General features: G+C 51.5%; 1 protein-coding gene across 3 annotated transcripts in view; it reads left to right on the forward strand.

Moving 5' to 3' along the window:
* PPP1R16B (protein phosphatase 1 regulatory subunit 16B) overlaps positions 1–19,246 on the forward strand; it is a 108,004-nt gene that overhangs the window by 73,915 nt on the left and 14,843 nt on the right. For all 3 annotated transcript variants that reach the window (XM_019972417.2, XM_070801668.1, XM_070801669.1), the window contains exons 3-5: positions 10,098–10,168; positions 15,048–15,193; positions 17,489–17,592. In XM_019972417.2, coding sequence (XP_019827976.1) covers positions 10,098–10,168; positions 15,048–15,193; positions 17,489–17,592 — 321 coding nt within the window. The remainder of the gene's footprint in view (positions 1–10,097; positions 10,169–15,047; positions 15,194–17,488; positions 17,593–19,246) is intronic.

The raw sequence follows: 19,246 nt of genomic DNA on the forward strand, positions 1-19,246 counted from the left end.
GCGTGATGCTCCAGGCCAGCATAGACCCCTTTGCTCTCCTTTTAAAATGGAGATATTGAGACTTCCCTGGTAGTCCAGTGTTTAAGAATCCGCCTTGCAATGCAGGGCACAGAGATTTGATTCCTGGTGGGAGGACTAAGATCTCACATGTCACAAGGCAGCTAAGCTCAAGAGCTGCAGTGAAGACCCAGCACAGCCAAAAAAAAAAAAAAAATTAAACAGAAAATCGAGGTAGCATTCACATGCTACAAAATTCCCTCTTTAAAGTGTGCAGTTTGTGGTCTTTATTGCACTCACATTCAAGGTTGTATAACATTCAAGGTTGTATAACAATTACCACTATCTATTAATAGTTCCAGAGAAGTTTCATCAAAAGGACACCCTGTACTCATAAGCAGTCATTCCTCATTCCCTGCTCCCTTTAGCTCCTAACAACCACTAATCTACTTTCTGTCTTTATGGGTTTACCTATTCTGGACACTTCCTATAAATGGAATCACACAATATGTGATCTTTCTTTACTGGCCTCTTTCACTTAGCATGATGTTTTCAAGAAACATCCGTGGGGTAGCCCGTGTCAGCACTTCATTCCTCTTTGTGGCTACATAATATTCCATGGTATGAGTATACCACATTTTATCCATTTCTCCACTGATGAACATTTGGCTTGTTTCCACTTTGGGGCTATTGTAAATAATGTAAATAAACATCGAGATACTAGTTTTTGTGTGGACATATATGTTCGTTCCTCTTGGGTCTAGAGCTAAGAGTGGAATCGCTGGGTTATATGGTAAACCTTTATTTATATTTGGAGAAACTGCCAGTTTTCCCACAGCAGCTGCCTCGTTTTACATTCCCACCAGCAGTGTACGAGGGTTCCACTTCCTCACATCCTCACCAACACTGGTTATTGTCCGGCCTTCTCCTCTCCTCACATGGGCCCTGGAGGGGGGCTTCCCGGGGAAGAACAAGGGCTGGCTCCTGGGCCCTGGGCCTGGGACTGTGACTTTGAAGGAAACCCAGGTCTTCCTTGCCCATCCTTCACCTTGGCTGAGTCATGGCCTGGGATCCTGGGGTGAACTTCCTGCCACTGGGATGGGAGGCACCAGCCCCTGCAGAAGCCACCATTAGACTTGACTCCACCCCCGGCCCAAGGCGGCTGGGCTCCCCTGGAAGCAGCTATTTCTGGCTCTTTCTGCTCTGAGGAGGAGCAGTGGTGGGTGGAAAGGTTGAAGTTGCTCAGTGGAGCGACTGGGGAAGCACAGTGCGCTGAGGACCCAGGACAACCTTGACTTGGGAGGAGAGGAAAGAGACTGCTTCCTGAGAGTGCTGGCCCTTCAAGCAGGGTCAGAGCAGCACGCTGGGCCCCCTGCAGCCCTGCCAGCACCCTGGGGGGTGGGACACAGAGGGGGAAGGGGGACCCAAGGATCCGGTTTGACCAGACTGCAGGTGCTGGATCCCATGAGACTGAGCAAAGCAGACCTGGGACGTGAGGAAGGAAAGGAAGTGTGACCAGTGGGGGCATGATTTTCCATGGAGGAGGCGCAGCCTAGTGGGTGGGGTGCAGCAGCTGGAGGCAGGCCCTGAGGATGCTTGGGGTGGGGTGCATCAAGGGAGGGGTAGGGTCTGCCAGGAATGGAGATGCAGGAGGAAGACCAACAGAGGAAGTGGTGGTGCTCAGGGTCCTCCCCGAAGTCCCCACTCCTCTGCCATGGGACCTCGGGCTAAGTGTTAACCTCCTGCCCCACAGTCCTCACCTGCAAACTGCTCTAAAGAGAAGGTTCGGGGATGACCGTTAGTGATCATCCTCTTGTTATCATGTACTGGATGCTGAACTGTTGGTAACAATCTTGACCTTTCCTCTAGCTTTCTGTCAGCTCTGTGGCTCTCTTCACGCTCATATCTGCATCCATCTGACACATTTCTTGGCTGCCCACCTTCCCTTCCCCAGGTCCTTGTTTGGCATGATTTTAGCAAAGTGGTTAAGCAGCCTTTGGAGACAGTCAGAATCTGGGAGTTAAAATCCCAGCTCTGCCATTCCTAGACACGTGCCCTTGGGCAAGTCATTTTCACGAGCTCAAGCCCGAGCCTCGGTTTTCCCACCTGTAAACTGGGGTGATAATGGCAGGCAGTTAATTGATAATAGCAGGTCATTGGTCCTCATAAGTGGATTTATGGGGTTGATAGATGTAAATGGAGGACTAATGAATTTGATAGACATAAAGCTCCTAAGATAGTGCCTGTAACACAGTCAGTGCTGAGTTATAGAAAGAACACCAAATGTGTAGGGCAGACTAAGAATGAGGACTGAGATCCAAATGTGTAGGGTAGACTGAGGACTGAGATCCGGGGCAGAAGGGTCATGATGGGCGTCTGGTACCTGGCCTGGGAGTGGGCTGCTGCTCAACTGCCAGGTCTGCTGCACCGCCACTGGAGGCTCAAGGAGGGGTATCTGCTGTTGCACGTCTGTGCAAAATCCATGCTTGTTGCTTTTCAGTCCTTGAGTCACACTCTTTGTGTTGTGTTTGCGGGACTATGCATATGTCCCCAGCGGGAGACCATGTCCCACAGTCCCATGGCCCCTGGAATGAGGAGTTGGAACAAGGAGCTCCATGGACCCCCAGAGCCATCCTCTCTCCTCTTGTTCCTTCCTACCTTTGCTCCCTCACACGATAGGTTGTTTAAAATTTTAATAAAAATTGTACATATTTACGGTGTACAACATGACGTTTATCTATCTACCTTTATATAGAGAGAGAAAAACGGTCAGTACAGTTAAGCTAATTAACACATCCATCTCCTCAGTCTCTCGCTCTCTTTAGTCACCAAGTCATGTCCAGCTCTTGCGACCCCAAGGACTGTAGCCTGCCAGGCTCCTCCGTCCATGGAATTCTCCCGGCAAGAATACTGGAGTGGATGGCCACTTCCTTCTCCAGTTTCCTCGTGTAGGTTACATTTTTTTGGAGATATTGGCCAGACGGTACACAGTTGCCATTATGTAGGATGACTACATCCAGAGCGCCAGTGTGCAGCGTGATGATTATAGCTAATAAGGATGCTGTCCTCAGTACTAGAAATTTACTAAGACAGTAGATTTCAGGTGTTCTCACTACAATGGATATTTCTTGAGCCCCTGCTCTGAGCCAGGCTCCATTCTGGACACTGGGAACACCAGTCAGTGGGGGATCCCTGCCCTCATGGAGTCTAAAAAAACTAAACATATAACTATATAATTAATATATGCTCACTAATGACCCTGTAAGTATGGGTTGCAGTAGGCACTACTGCAAAGCAGAAATGCAAATGTCCAGGATACTGTGGGAGAGAATCATTCAGGCAACTTGACTGAGATTGGGGTGATCTTGGAAGGCCTCATGGAGGAGGTGACATTTCAGCTAGAATTGGAAGGATGAAGAGGAGCTTGCTGGCTCAAGTCATGGAAGAAAGAGGGTTCCAGGTGCAGAAAGCTCTGTGTAAAGGCCTTGAGGAGCTCACTTTTTGTCTTGCTTTAAGAAATGGAAGAAGCCAGTGTGACTGAATTGGTGAGGGATTCAGGGAGGAGGTGCGGGTGGGATAAAGTGGGGGTGGAAAGGGGCAGAAACTAGATCATGCAGCGCCTAGGAGGCAGTGGGAGGATGAGGCTTCGTTGCTGAGTGCTGGGCAGGAAAGGAAGCGAGATGGAAAGGGAGGAGGGCCTGGTGAGTGGGTGTCCCATGAACATGATTGTGGATGGAAGTCATGTGGCCAGGCGGCAGCAGCTCAGCCCCAGGGCACCCCCGGCAGATGTAGATTGTCCAAGGTCCATCCATCCAGTAGGCAGATACCTCTTGCCTTGCTGTGCCCCACTGCCCAAGACAGGAGCCACACCTGTGGTTGCACATCACTGACCAGCCCGAGGTCAGGCAGTCTGCTCGATGGGGTGGAGTGGGTCAGGTAGCAAAGAAAACACAAGCTTGTCAGCAGTGATTTCTCCCTACAAAGGCAGCCACCACCAGCTTCCTGCCGAGATGGGCCGGTTCAGCTTGCTCGCTACAGCTGGAGACAGAGGGGAGCAGATGGCCCTGCTTGGCCCAGATTCCAGCCAGATTGCCAGGGAGGTGTGGGCGGAGCAACGGGGCTGGTGCCAGGCGCAGGAATACACGAGGGGAGGGCGGGAGCCACCTCTTTACCATCTCAGTGGGGTCTCGCCTCTATGGGGGGGATGGTGGGGACATTGGCTGTGGCCTTACTTGTGGTCCTTAAACCAGCAGATGCTCAGAGCCCCCTGGAGAGAGATGGTCCTTGTCTTTTAAGACCAGGTCAGGGGCTCTTGAGAAATGCCAGATATTCATGTTTACATTTCTAGCACCCAGCACAGAGTAGGACCAAGCAGGAGCTCAGTGGTTGATGTTGTTTTTAATATAAATGATAGTAGTAGCTTTCAGGGGTTCTTGCTTAACCCTCATGGCATCCCCACAAAGGAGATGCTATTGTGATCCCCATTTTACAGATGAGAACACTGATGCCCAGAGAAGAGGAATAACTTGCCTAAAGTCACAGCTGAACAAATGCATGGGGACTCTTGGGTCATGTGGACAAACTGATGAGCAAGCCTGGTGTTTGTCGGGGCTGGGGAGGCAGGGAGCAGACCAGGGGGTGGGCGACCAGGAAGTGGTGGGCGCGTCCACCTGGAGAGGAGCACGTGCTCTTCTTGCCTTTGTCTTTTCTGAGCCCCGACCAACCCCTCAGATCCCCCTAAGCCAGCTACCTCTATTGTGCAAGGTGTTCAGAAAGCAAGAGAAGAGCCTCGAGAGTTAGGGATATAGGATGGCTAGGTCCAGTTGAGCGGGCTGCACACTGCACAACTTCAGAGCAATCCATTCCCATAGACTCTGATGAAAATAGCAAGATGGTAGCCCTGTAGGCAAGACCACACCATGCAGGACTGTGAAGACCAGGGTCAGCAAGTCTTTTCTGTAAAAAGCCAGATATTAAAAGTAAATATTTTAGGTTGTCTGGGCCATACGTCTCTGCTGTAACTAATCAACTCTGGTGTTGTGGGGTAAAAGCAGTCACAGGCAATATGTAAATGAGTGAGTGCAGATGTGTTCCAAGAAATTTTCATTTATCGGAACAGGCTGCCTGCCACATACAGCCTATGGCCATAGTTTGCTGACCCAGTGAAGGCCAAGGACGAATTCTGAACGCGACTCTTTTATGTATGATTTTATTTATTTAGGCTGTGCTGGGCCTCTGTTGCTGAGTTGTGGTGAGCAGGGCCTACCGTCTGGTTTCGGCGTGCGGGCTTCTCATCGCCGTGGCTTCTCTTGTTGAGGAACACAAGCTGTAGGGCACACCGGCTTCAGTGGTTGCGGTGCGTGGGCTCGGTAGTTGCAGTTCCTGGGCTCTGGAGCACAGGCTCAGCAGTTGTGGTGCATGGGCTCAGTTGCTCCATGGCACGGGGGATCTTCCTGGACCAGGAGTCGAAACTGCGTCCCTTGCATTGGCAGACAGATTCTTTACCACGGAGCCCCCAGGGAAGCCCTGAACTCTAGTCTAAGAGCAATGTGGAGCCAGGAGAGTTTTAAGTAGGGAGTGAGAGGAAGCAACTTTGTCTTTAACTTGTCCCTTGAGATGTCTCTCCATGTCCCCTGGGGCCTGCGGTATTTCTGCTGTCCTGGCTGTAGATCTCTGAGCCCCTCTGTCTGCAAGAAGAGACTTGGCCTGGGACTCAAGGGCCTCTGATGCTCACAGAGCAGAGGTCACTGTGTCCACGCTCCCATCATCCTCCTCCCCACATCAGCGTTTAGCCCAGCTCTGAATACTCCAGCACTGCTGGTCGCCATGCCTGGCCCCGGGGGCAGAAAAGAGCAGACTTGTGGTCAAGAGTCTGGGCTTAGAAATCAGAGAGTCTGATTTCCTCTACTGGGTCTCGTGTGGCGGTGAGCTGTACTTTCCTTTTCTCCATAGGAGGAGTGATTAGACGTGAACCCATGAAACAAAGCAGTTCTGCATCGACCCGGGTGCATAGGAGGGGCTCAGTAAAAAGACAGTGTTGATAGAGGAGTAGAGGAATCATTTTTTAACATTAAAAATTTTTTATTTATTTTTGGCTGCACTGGGTCTTCATTGCTGCGAGAGGGCTTTCTCTGGCTGCGATGAGCAGGGGCTTCCCTCTAGTTGCGGTGTGTGGGCTTCTCATTGCGGTGGCTTCTCGTTGCAGAGCACGGGCTCTAGAGTTGTGGACTCAGTGGTGGTGGCACATGAGCTTAGCTGCCCTGCGGCAGTGGAATTTTCCCAGACCAGGGACTCAAACCACGTCCCCTGCATTGGCAGGCAGATTCCTAACCATTGGACCACCAGGGAAGTCCAGAAGAATCGTTTTATTGTTGAACCCCAGAGGCAGGAAAGCCTGGCTAGGTCCTGGATGGTGGAGTCTTTGCTCCAGCGGGTTGTGTCCAGAACCAGGCTCCCAACTAAAGTACAAGTAGAACCAACAGAGGGGGACCTTGGATCATGACTGTCGACGGCTCCTTAGAGACGGAGATGACTTGTCCCACCTCTTGGGCTGAAAATAACTGCCCGACATTGGAGTAATTATATGTCTTAGGTTCCCACATCGCACAGAGAACACCCTAATAATTACTGCACACAAAGACTGCTTTAGGCAGCCGACACTTAATTTCTGCCTCAAAGAGTGTCTCCTGGACCGGAATCCTAGTTCACCAGCCACCCCCAAGGGATCTGAACCCTGGCCTAATGGGAGCAGAACCTTCCAGAACCTTCCATGATGCACAGGGACACTGTGGTCACTTCTCTTCCAAAGGCCAGCTGTCAGGCCCAGGACACCCCTGTGGCCTGTGGATAGGCTGGGCCACAGTGATTAGTGGCTTTGCCATAATGTTCTCAATATGGCCTTGAGGCTGAGACCGGTACTGTGCATCCTGGTAGGAAGTCCCTGTGGGTCGTGCTGAATACTGTAGATGTGAGCCATTCGGGTCAGCCCTACAGGGTGGTCTACTGTGCTGAAAGATGGATAAGCTGTGTCCTTGGACTGAGCTAGGAGGCCACCAAGTAAGTCAGGGTCCTGGAAGGCTTGTTGAGGATTAACTGTGTGCCAGACCTCAGCAGTGAGTGTCAGGTCACAGCAGACAGACCCAAAGCCCACCATGATTACCCAGATAGTTATGTAATTATGGTTGTGCTAAGGCTATATACAAGATGTGTAGATGCTGTGGGTGTGCATAATGGGGGAGTGGCTTCATCTGGGAAGTTTTAGCTGAGATGTAAAGGATGAGGAGTGAGACAGGGGTGTGTGTGTGTGTGTGTGTGTGTGTGTGTGTGTGTGTGTGTTGGAATGCATGGCTGTGGGTGGATGGATGATTGGTGGATGGGTGGATGACTGGATGGATGAATGGATGAGGGTGGGTGGATAGATGGTGGATGGGTGGATGAATAGATGGATGAATGGATGCCAGTGGGTGTATGGATGGATGGTGGATGGCTGGATGGATGCATGGATGCAGGTGGGTGATGGATGGTGGATGGGTGGATGAGTGGGTGAGGCTAGATGGATGGATGCATGCACGCATGGGTGACTGAGTTGTCCAGGTAATGGAAACAGGCAGTGCAAAAGCTCAGAAATCAAAGGAGATTTGGTGACTCTGTAGCTGACGAAAGACTATTGTGAAAGGTGTTTGAAATTTAAGAAAAAGACTGGAGAGGCGGGTAAGTTGGGAGTGCCATATACGGCTGAACGAACTCCTCTGCCCTAAGGGGGTGCCATTCTCACAGGCCACAATGTGAATGAATGGTCCCCCTGGAACTGTGCGAGATGGAGGCCTGCAGACAGGGCACACATCATGTGGACCTTCTACACCATCGTCAGGGTTTTGCACTTGTTTCCAGAGCCGTAGGGAGCCACGGAAGGGTCTGAGCAGTTGGTGATGCAGTTAATTTCCTTGTGTAATGCCCCAAAGCAGTGATGTCCAATAGAACTTTCTGTGAAGATGGGAAATGTTCTATTTGTGCACTTTCTAATATGGTTGCTGCTGCTAAGTCACCTCAGTCATGTCCGACTCTGTGTGACCCCATAGAGGGCAGCCCACTAGGCTCCTCTGTCCCTGGGATTCTCCAGGCAAGAATACTGGAATGGCTTGCCATTTCCTTCTAATATGGTAGCCACCTGTAGTTGTTGGGGGCTTTCCTGGTGGCTCAAATGGTAAAGAATCTGCCTGCAATGCGGGAGACCTGGGTTCGATCCTTAGGTTGGGAAGATCCCCTGGAGTAGGAAATGGCAACCCACTCCAGTACTCTTGCCTGGAGAATTCCATGGACAGAGGAGCCTGGCGGACTACAGTCCTTGGGGTTGCAAAAGAGTCGGACACAACTGAACAACTAACACTTTTGCTTTTGAGTCCTTAAAATGTGGCCAGAGTGACTGAGGGAAGTGAATTTTGAATTTTTACAAGTTAACGTTTGAAAAACCCCAAGAGCTCGCTGTGGCCAGTGGTTCCCTAGTGGACAGGGCAGCTCCAGAGGACCTGAGTGTAAACCATATATAAGCCCCTTGTCCCCCTGACCCCCAGCAGTGATGAAAGCATCTTGGGCAAGTGTGTGGGAGATGTCACCTCTTGCCAGGAAGTTGGGTGGAGACCTCAGCCTCCCCCTCGCAGGGACCTCTGGTCACACTCAGGCCAAGGGTGCTGCCGGGCCTGAGGTTCCTGGATCTGCGCCTAATGAAGACAGCCCCCATCCCATTGAGGTTCCGGAGACCTCATCTCCCTCCCCCGCACCCTCTGGGGTTGCCCAGCGGATATTCAGCGTGCAGAATGGATGACCTGCCCTCTACCCTTCACAGTTCACTCGAGTTTGTCCCCCCACAGCAGAGGCAAATCGGCTAGGAAACCACAGTGGCCCTGCCCCAGCGTGTGGGTGGTGGCGCGGAGACACCGCCCCCCCATGGGCATTAGGGGAGGCGCACTTCGGCTAGTGTTTTGAGGGAGCCAGACGAGGTGGTGTCTCAGATGATAAAAGTATCTGCGTGCAATGAGGGAGACCAGATCCCTGGGTCGGGAAGACCCCCCTGGAGAAGGGAATGGCTACTCACTCCAGTATTCTTGCCTGGAGAATCCCATGGACAGAGAAACCTGGTGGGCTACAGTCCATAGGGTTCCTAGGGTCCATAGGGTCCATGGACTGTAGTCCACCAGGCTTCTCTGTCCATGGGGTCTCAGAGAGTCGGACACAGCTGACTCACACTTTCAGACTAGGTGGGCATGGGAGGGACTCCCAGGGGCCAGGGCCGGCCTGCTCCTGCACTTGCAGGACCCTGGCCTCTGTCCCTGGCTTTCTCTGCATCATGAGGGCCTCGTCCAGCTTGTGTAGCCAAATTCCTCCATTGGCTCTGCAAACAGCCATCCTGTGGTCGCCCCTTCAGCCTAGAGGTGCACTTTCTTGCTGCATGGTCCACCCTTGGGAAGCTGGATCTGGGGACAGGCTTGCGCAGGCTCTACATTCGGCTTTGGAGCCATGTGAACAGGGAAGGGTAAGATGGACCAGAAGGGAAACCATGGGCTTCATCCCACTGGCCTCAGGGACACCTCACCCTGTGGGAGTGGCCTGCCTGGAGACTGACCAGAAACGGAGGTCTGTGAAGGGTCTTGCAGGGCTGCTGGATCTTCTCATTGGATGTCGGTCTTTCATTTCCCAAACTCAGCCGCACGAAGGCAGAATCCATGTCTCTTGCTCCTTGGTGTATCTCACCACTCTACCCCACGATGGCATACAGTAGGTGCTTAATATGTGCATACTGACTTAATGAATGAACTCACTGATGCCTCCCTGTGCCGTGGTCCAAGTCTCTGAGTGGGTAGACTTGAATGTAAAGAAGTTGTATCTGTATGTGTGTGCAGACCCCCGCATCTTTCCCTTTGCACTTGGGTCCAGGATGCGAACTAAGGTTTGAGCGGGTCGGGGAGGATAGAGGCAGGAGGTTTGTAAGGAGTAAATACGACTGCTGGTGCCAGGACTGGGGGGACAGTGGGTCTTACCTGGGTCCCCCCACCCCTGCACATGCAGTGTGTGACAAGACAGTCACCTCTTCCCCTCTGTTGCAGTGCGCTACTTCCTGAAGAATAAGGTCAGCCCTGATTTGTGCAACGAAGATGGACTCACCGCCCTGCACCAGGTGAGGACCTGCTAGGACCCCTGACTCCCTGCTCCCCACCTAGACACATGCCCCATCTCCCTCCCTGCTTTTTCCTGCCCAGGACCCTCAGGGAGGAGGGGGAGGGGAGCTGCAGCTGCCACTTCTGAAAGGCTCTTGTCTGCCCTGGAGACGAGTGTGTCTGTTACAGACACGCCCACAGAGCCCCGTGCCCACGTGCATGGCGCACACACTGCCTCCGGGGACAGGGAGCCTTTGTCTGCTGCATCGTCGCTGCCTGGCAAAGTGTTTGACACACAAAGCAAGTTTGTTCAGAGCTTGACAGTGTACGAAGCACATTTGTTCACACCCACCAAGGCATCCGACCACCCTGGTGACAGCAGTGATTGACAGGGAGGTTATGGGACCTGCCTAAGGTCACACTGCTTTGGACTCTGGCCAGGAACCGTGTGCTGTCATAACACACAGCCTCTTTAGGGCAGTGAGATGGGCCCAGACCCCCGCTTTGCTGAGGAGGGGCTGCTCTGGCTGACATTTCTCATCATCTCATGCTGCAGCAGCCCCTTCCTTGGGCCCCAGCATTCAGGCATCCTGCCCTGATCCACCCTCTGTGCTGTGGCCGCAGGGATGCTCAGACCCAACATCTGCTGATGTTACTCAGAGCAGTCCCATGTCTTCGCATAACACTAAGGGTAAGGAGCACCCCAGTGCCCTGCTGAGCCGGCCATGCTGACCGCCAGGCCTTCAGCTACTTGAGTTTTCGGTCCTTTGCACACACTCTCTGCTCCCCATCGCATCTCACCCAGTGTTGAGGTGCGTGCACAGCTAGAGTCTGAGAGCTGTGCTGTTACATCCTCTGAGCGCCTCTGTCATTCCAGCCAGTGAAAGTGAAAGTGCGAGTCTTTCAGTCGCATCTGACTCTTAATTCTCCAGGCCAGAATACTGGAGTAGATAGCCGTTCCCTTCTCCAGGGGATCTTCCCAACCCAGGGATCAAACTCAGGTCTCCTGCATTGCGGGCAGATTCTCTACCAGCTGAGCCACAAGTGAAGCCCAAGAATACTAGAGTGGGTAGCCTGTCCCTTCTCCAGTGGATCTTCTTGACCCAGGAATCGAACCGGGGTCTCCTGCACTGCAGGCAGATTCTTTACCAACTGAGCTATCAGGGAAGCTTTCCAGCCATTAGTGGGACCATTTAGTGTTGGTCTCTGGTTACCCAAGACTCTGCACTGCATGAGGGCAGAGCTTATCATGTCTCTTTCTCATTGGTGTATCCACTTTGTCCCCCACCATGTTGGCATAAAGTAGGTGCTCAATATGTGCCTGCTGAGTTAATGAGTGAACACACTGAACCTCCCTGTGCCCTGGCCCAAGTTTCAGAGCAGGTGGACTTGAAGGTGGCCTGGCCAGGCTCTGGAAGCCTGGGCTGGCGAGACCTTCTCCATCTCCCTCTGAAGGCGGGAAAGGTAGCCACTGCCCTACCCATAAGCCCCGGGGGCAAGTCCCCACCCTCAGCCATTGGCTTGGGAGCTCCCTGTGTGCCCTCTTGGCTTCTCTTCTGTCTCGTGGGGCTTCATGCATCCACAGGGTCTAGCTGTGTGACCTTGGGCAAGTTGCTTAAGCTGTCTGTGCCTCATTTTCCTCATCTGTAAAAGAGGCATAACAAGTACCCATGTCACTGGATTGTTGTGAAGATTAAATAAATATACAAAACCCTATAGGCATCATCTGACACTGGGTAAATATTACATATTATTATTATGGAGGGACTTCCCTGGTGGCTCAGATGGTAAAGAATCTGCCTGCGATGAGGGAGACCCAGGTTCAATCCCTGGGTTGGGAAGATCCCCTGGAGAAGGAAATGGCAGTCCACTCCATTATTCTTGCCCAGAGAATTCCATGGACAGAGGAGCCTGGTGGGCTGCAGTCCATGGGGTCACAAAGAGTCAGATACGATTGAATGAATTTCATTCATGATTATGAAAATGTGTCATATGTTCACTTCTTAACAAAACCACTTCACATATGTGAAGCGTGGGTTGATCATCACAAGAACTCTTTGAAATACTATTATCCCCGTTTTACAGCTCAGGAAACTGAGGTTCAGGGCAGCACTGTCCAATACAACCTTTATGATGATGACATGTTCTGTGTATGGACACTGTCCAGCTCCGTAGCTTCTAGCCCTAGATGGCTACGGAGCCCTGAAAATGTTTTCCTGAGGATTCACTGAGGCAATGCATGGCCAAAAGTTAGCAAAGTGCATGGCCCTAGTAGCTCCTCAAAAAGCATTAACTCCTATTATTGGCAATGTGACCTGTTACTATTACTGCTATTCTGGGGCTGTTGTTATTGTTGTCATTGTCATCATCACTACTGCTCCAGGACAACGAAGGAGCACAGTGACAAGAGCTTCCTATGGATTTTCTGCTTTTGGCAACAGGGAGCCTTCAGAGGTTTTGTAAACGGAGAGCAGTATGGCTGGGTTAACAAGGAAGCTCTCTCTGGCTGAGGGTGTGTGAAAGGGGAGTGACAGGGAGAAAGAGAGAGATGATGAAGCCTCGGCCAGGGCAGTGGGGATGGGGACAGCAGTCAGGAGACGCGATCCACAGCCGGTGATGGATTGAACGTGGGAAGTGAGGGGGCGGGAGGAGTCATCGGTGCCAGGTGCTATGGCCCACCTTGGGGAATGTGGGCGAGGACGCTGCCCCCCTCCACCACGTACCAGCCCCCACTGCACTCCTGCACCCAGGTCCCAACCCAGCCTGTGCTCAGGTCGAGTTTCCCAGCTGCAGACTGGCCCAGCCCCTGGGCATCTTTCTCACACGACTGCAATTCTATGTGCGTAATCGCTCCACCTGTCCACCGCCCTGCCTGTCTTATTTCTGCAGCCCCTCGTGGTGGGATCTCTGGCCCTCCTGCCCCCTCACCCTACAGTCCGGGCTGCTCCTGGCTCCTCCTATGGACCAGGCCATCCCAAACTCATCTGCCAGTGACCACCGGGGGACCCTCGCCTTTCCAGACTGCCTCACCCTGGTGCTTTTGGCGCCCTCTGCTGGCGGTACCATGCCACTGCATGTTTCTCTCGACCACCTGAGGCAGTGCTCTGCTCCACTGGGTCACCCTTGACTCTCCTGTCTGGAGAGATGCCCCCAGACCCAGCCAACCCCAGGTCAGATGGTGCATAAAGAGAACCTGGCACCATCTCTGCTCATTTCCTATATGTCTCATATGTCCAGGGCTGACCCCCGATTCTTTTTTTCTTTTTAAAATATATATATGTATGTATTTGGTATGTATGCATGTATGCATGTATTTGCTATGTGTGTAAGCATATATTTGGTATGTATGTGTGTGGTATGTATGTATGTATGCATGTATTTGTTATGTATGTAAGCATGTATTTGGTATGTATGTGTGTGTGTTTGGTACGTGTATGTGTGCTTGGTACGTATGCATATATGCATTTGGTGTGTATGTGTGTGGTATGTATGGATGTATGTATTTGGTATGTATGTAAGTATGTATTTGGCTGCACCAGGTCTTACTTGTGGAATGCAGGATCTTTTAGTTGTGGCATGAGGGATCTAGTTCCTTGACCAGGGAATGAACCCAGGTCCCCTGCATTGGGTGCTCAGAGTCTTAACCATTGGACCACCGAGGACATCCCTCTGACCCCTGGTTCTGCAGGGAATGGGGGTGGGGGCCGTGGTGCCACCCCGTCCCCGCACCCCCCTGAGGCCCTGGGCTCCCACAGGTGCCCCCGCTCTTTCTGCTAGCATCCAGTCACTTCTCCCCATGCCTGCAGTCACTTCTGTAGGTCAGGCTGCCATCATCTCTTAAATGGGGGTGATTTTGACATAGTTCCTCACTCTCCCTCTTCTCCCTCCAGAAGCTTGTGATGGAAGTCTGTTCTCCACATGCAGCTGGAGGAGGGACTTTTTTAAAAAAACAAATAGTCAGAGGTGCTGCTCCTCTGAGTATAACTCTGCAGTGTCTCCCACGCACTGAGGGCAGAGCCGTCCCCGGATGGGCAGTTCTGAGTCCGCTGCCCTGTCCCCTGCTGACTTCTCCGGCGGTCATCTGAGATCCTTCCTGCAGCCTGCAAAGTGGATCCCCGTCTTCTGCCTCCTCTATCCTCACCTCTCTCTGCTCATGGCCCCAGCTTGAGCTCCCTCTGTCTCCTTGGAATCTTTCACTCTCCCTCGCTGGAGTTTGGGGGCTTCAGTGGCTTTTGGAGCCCAGTATCTCTCTGTAAGCTGCCTTCTCATTGGGGCTGACCCACATGTGGAGAAGTGGGAGGACAGACATGGCTCTTTCCTCACAGGGACTCTGTCAGGACCCAGTAGAGCCCTTGGGCGGAGCTGGGTTTTTAGGGGGAGGCTTCATGACTTGGGACTTCCCCAAGAACTAGCTTCTGGGTCAGAAATTCCTAAGTCAGAGGTTTCAAACTATAATCTAGGGGGGCCACTGATGGGGAGGGGGACCCCACCCACACACACCCCAGCTTCATTCAGCCTGAGCCTCCCTGCTTGAATTTATTGGCTATCTAACTTAAAGTTCTCCTTACAGTTTTGTTTGAAGAAAGCCTTCCGAAATTAAAAAGGAAAGGTTTTAAAGCCTTGTTCGAAATTTCATCCCATTCCACCAACATTTGCGAAGCATCTTACAGCTGACTTTATTCTTTATATTGCTTTTATATTTTTACCTTGTACATTATTAACTTACTCACAAGGAAACAGGCTCAGAAAGGTTACGTGGCTTGCCCGTGATCACACAGCACACACGTAATGGAGCTGGATTCAAACCCAGGCAGCTTGGCTCCGTTGTCCTTGTCGGGAACTGGGTGTGCCCTCATCGTGACCTGCCCGGAGCTGACCCTGCCTGTGTCCACCTTACAGTGCTGCATCGACAACTTTGAGGAAATTGTCAAGCTGCTCCTTTCGCACGGTGCCAACGTGAACGCCAAGGACAACGAGCTGTGGACGCCCCTGCACGCCGCGGCCACCTGCGGCCACATTAACCTGGTGAAAATCCTCGTTCAGTAGTACGTGCCCCTCTCTCCCCAGGCGCAGCCTTCCCTCCGCCTTCGGTTTATCTGTTTATTTTAATTGGAGGCTAATTGCTTTACAATACTGTGGTGGGTTTTACCATACACTGACATGAATCGGCCGTCAGCGCGCCTTTGGTGTTTTTCTGGGTCCTTGTTTTCGGTGTGTTTATAGGGGGACTTTCATCTCTCTCTCTTTTCCTGCCTCTTTGCTGCCTGTCCCTTTTCTCCCCACATTCCCTTTCCATCCCTGTGTCTTTCTCTCCTGTTTCCCTTTTCTCCCCACATTCCCTTCCATCCCTGTGTCTTTCTCTCCTGTCTTCCCTTTCTGTCTCTTCTTTCCTCCTTGATCTCACTTTGTCTTTTCCCCCGTGTCTCTCTTAATTCACGTTCTCTCTCTTTTCATTCTCTTCCTTTCTCCCGATATGATGGTCATAAAATACGCAGCACAGTTTACCATCTATGCATTCCAGGAATAAATCCCGTTTGGCCATGGCATATAATCCTTCTACTATGCTGCTGAATTTGGTTTGCTAGTATTTTCTGGAGGAGTTTTGCATCACTGTTCATAAGGGATATTGGTCTGTAGTTTTCTTGTATTGTCTCTGGCTTTGTATCAGGGTAAGATTCTCTTTCTTTTCATCTCTTTTTCTCTGTCTGTCCCCACGAGTCTGTATTCATCTCCATACTTACGTGTTGTTGCTGTTTTTCTTGCTATGAAAAAGCAGGCATTTTTCCTTGGCTCTGCCCCCTCAAATCCCATCCACATGCTTTTCTTTGGGGCAGAACCTACTTTGGGGGACACCATGTAGCAATGTCTTCTCCAGGAATAAGGCCATTTCCCTCTGTAGAGTTCTGAACAGTCTTCCCCCACCCGGAACTTCTTTCCAGTCTGCTCAGGCTCTGCAAACACAGGGAAGAGGCAATCTTGAATTTCAAGTGTATTTCATTGAACTCATCTAATGATTGGTGGGCATTTGAGCTGGGCCAAGCCCTGTGCTGGGCACTGAACACTCAGGGACACAAAAGTCCTGAGAAACTCAGCAGGAAATCAGGTGATTTCAGTCCCAGAACCGAGACAAAGTGAGATCAATGGTGGCTGGAGTCCCAGGAAAGCATCTGAGCACAGGGATTCAGGTATAGCGGCCAAGGGAAAGTGGCCTTTGGCGGAGGTCTCAGCAAAGCAGCCAGGGCCCATTGGGTGGCTACTCGGGTGATAAGAGATGCTTCCCTGGCTCAGAGAGGTGGATTAGCTTACCCAAGAGCACACAGGAGCTCAGAGAGGTCCCCGGGGAGGGCTGTTAGGCCAGAGGACTGGCAGGTGGCCCGTGCCCACACCTCTGATGAACACCTGGGTGTGGCTAAGTCTGCAGGGGCATCAGATGGCTACCATTCAATCAGAGGTGATGCGAGAGGAAAAGGGAGAGGATACCAGCATGGTGCCAGTCCCCAGCGCCAATCTGTACCAGAATCATGGGTTTAAAATGTGTAATCCTCAACCCCGCCCCATCCTCTTGAGAGACTCTGTTTCAGGAGGTCTAGAGTGGAGTCCAGGAAGCTTCATTTTATTTCAGTGGCATCTGAGTGATTCTGCCACAGGGCAGCCCAGGACCATGCATTTGGGAGCCACTGGCCCCAAAGGGGAATTCTCCCACGGGGTCCCAAGGCTCTCTCCTGCCTCGTCCTGGTTTCCCTTTGGGGCAGGGACTTAGAGGAGGAATTGGGGGTATCCTTGGGTGTTTCTGCACTTGGCCTAATATTGAAATAGGACAGGGAAAAGTAAAAAGAGCTGGCCCATGAAAGAGCCGGGTTTCCATCTTGAACCTCTTACATCCTAGCTGTGTGACCTCAGGCAAGTAACTGACCCTGTCTGAATCTTATTTTCCCTTGAGTGAGATGGGGCCAACAATACTGAACCAAGAAGACTATTATGAGGATTATATCAGATGATGTAAAGGGCTTAGATCAAGCCTGGCTCCTAGCAGATGCTTGGGAAGTAGTGCTACCACCATTAACTTTGTCTTTTCTTATTTGACATCTATCCTCAAGTGCCCACCTGCTGGTTCAGCAGAGGAGGAAGCTGGGGAAAGAGGCACAGCTATCCTGGGACTGTGGCCCCTTCCCCCCCAGGACCCCTGAGACCCTGGAGATGCAGTCCTTGCTGGGCTGCACCGTGGTTGGGTTGTGGGTGTTGGGGTGCACAGCGGGGTGTGGGTGAGAGGCTGGACAGTGGAGGCAGTCAGACCAACCCTCTGCACGTTCCTGGCCCTCACCCTGGTCCTCTCTCTGCAGTGGAGCCGACTTGCTCGCTGTCAACTCCGATGGGAACATGCCCTATGACCTCTGTGAGGATGAGCCCACCCTGGATGTTATCGAGACGTGCATGGCGTACCAGGGTAAGGACAGGGCCGCTGGCTGTGAAGTGGGCTGGGTGTGGGGCTGTGGCGAGCTTCTCTCAGATCAGTGCAGGTGAACAAGTTACGTAGAGACGTGCCCATCGCTTAGTGCTCAGGAACTGGGACAGGACCCCACGATGGTTGTTACCCATGTGATGGACAAGATTGAACACAGAACAAGCCTGGAAAACGAGCTGTGCACAAGGACGGGCGTGGCTGTCATCTGTGTCGCCCACACGCATGGGTAGCCTCAGCTGGCCCCGTCTCTTCATCAGCTGTGACAGTTCAATTCAAAACATTCACAATAAAGATATATTCCCATTTGGGAAAATACAAAGTCAAGAACATTCACGGCTGCCTGCTCTGTGCCAGGCACCACTTGGGCTGCCAGGGACCCCAGATAAACAAGATGTGGGCTGTTCTCGGCTCACAAATGAGCTTCAGAGAGGAAACAAATACAGCAGAGACCAGCCCGCCCCCGCCACCCCAGTACATGCTCCTGAAAGGCCTCCTCTTTAGAAATATATCTCAAATCCAGACCCTGGACTGCAGTCTGAGGTCCTCCCCTCATCTCTGCCCTTGTGTTTCTGCCCAGATAGCTGCAGGAACCTCCCTTTTGGCCTGCCCATTCCCTGGCTCTGGAGCTTTCCCTGTCCACTTTCTGTAGAACTTCCTAATAATTTTTGTGCCAGTCTGGTTAATCTATGATCCCACCCCTTCTGTACTTTTAAGTGGAGTTATCAAAGCCATAGGATTATAAAGGAAACCACTGCTATTAAAGTAAGGCTCACCAAATACTTTTAAATGTGTAATATAGAAACTTCATTGATTCATGAAACAATAAGATAACATGATGTGAAAATACCTATAGTTTCTGTTGGTGACAAAGTCATGGGCACTGCCAATTCTGCTGTGAATTTGGACTAGAAGGAAATGCTATATCTCATTGAAAAGTTAGTGAAAATAGGACTTCTCTGGTGGTCCAGTGTATAAGAATCCAAGAATGCATTGGCAGGCAGGGGACGTGGATTTGATCCCTGGTCCAGGAGGATTCCACATGCCCCTAAACAACTAAGCCCCTGTGCACCAGAGTCCCTGCTCTCCAACACAAGAAGCCATCACATTGAGAAGTTTAGACACCGAAACTAGTGAGTAGATCCCACTCGCCGCAACTAGAGAAAGCCCGCACCCAGCGAAAAAGACACAGCACAGCCAAAAAGAGACAAACAAATAAAAATTAAACAAATAAAAAATTAGTGAAAATAGATCATTCTTTTTCTCCCTTCAAGTTTACAGACCTCCCCTGAGTTCTATCCAAGGATGCTTGCTCTCATGGACTTTTTTTTCAGAGCAATCACTCTCTCCTTGGTAGCTGCCAGTAACACTTAAATTTTAGCCAGAGATTCAGGTTTGAAAATGTGTCTCTGAGTCCCTCCACCTCGATTTATTCAGCTCTCCATTCAGAAGTGATATATTCAGTAATTTAGTCATGGCCGTGATAGAGATTCACTGAGCATGCCTGGTGCCTGGTGCTGCAAACACAGCTCTGGATGAAGTGGAAGAAATGAACAGAGACCTGGTCAGATAGAGCAGGCAGGGGAGGCCAGCTGAGGAGGTGATCCAGGCTAGACCTAAAGGATGAGACGGAGCCAGG

Source organism: Bos indicus, chromosome 13, assembly GCF_029378745.1.
Source record: "Bos indicus isolate NIAB-ARS_2022 breed Sahiwal x Tharparkar chromosome 13, NIAB-ARS_B.indTharparkar_mat_pri_1.0, whole genome shotgun sequence".
Taxonomy (NCBI): Eukaryota; Metazoa; Chordata; class Mammalia; order Artiodactyla; family Bovidae; genus Bos; species Bos indicus.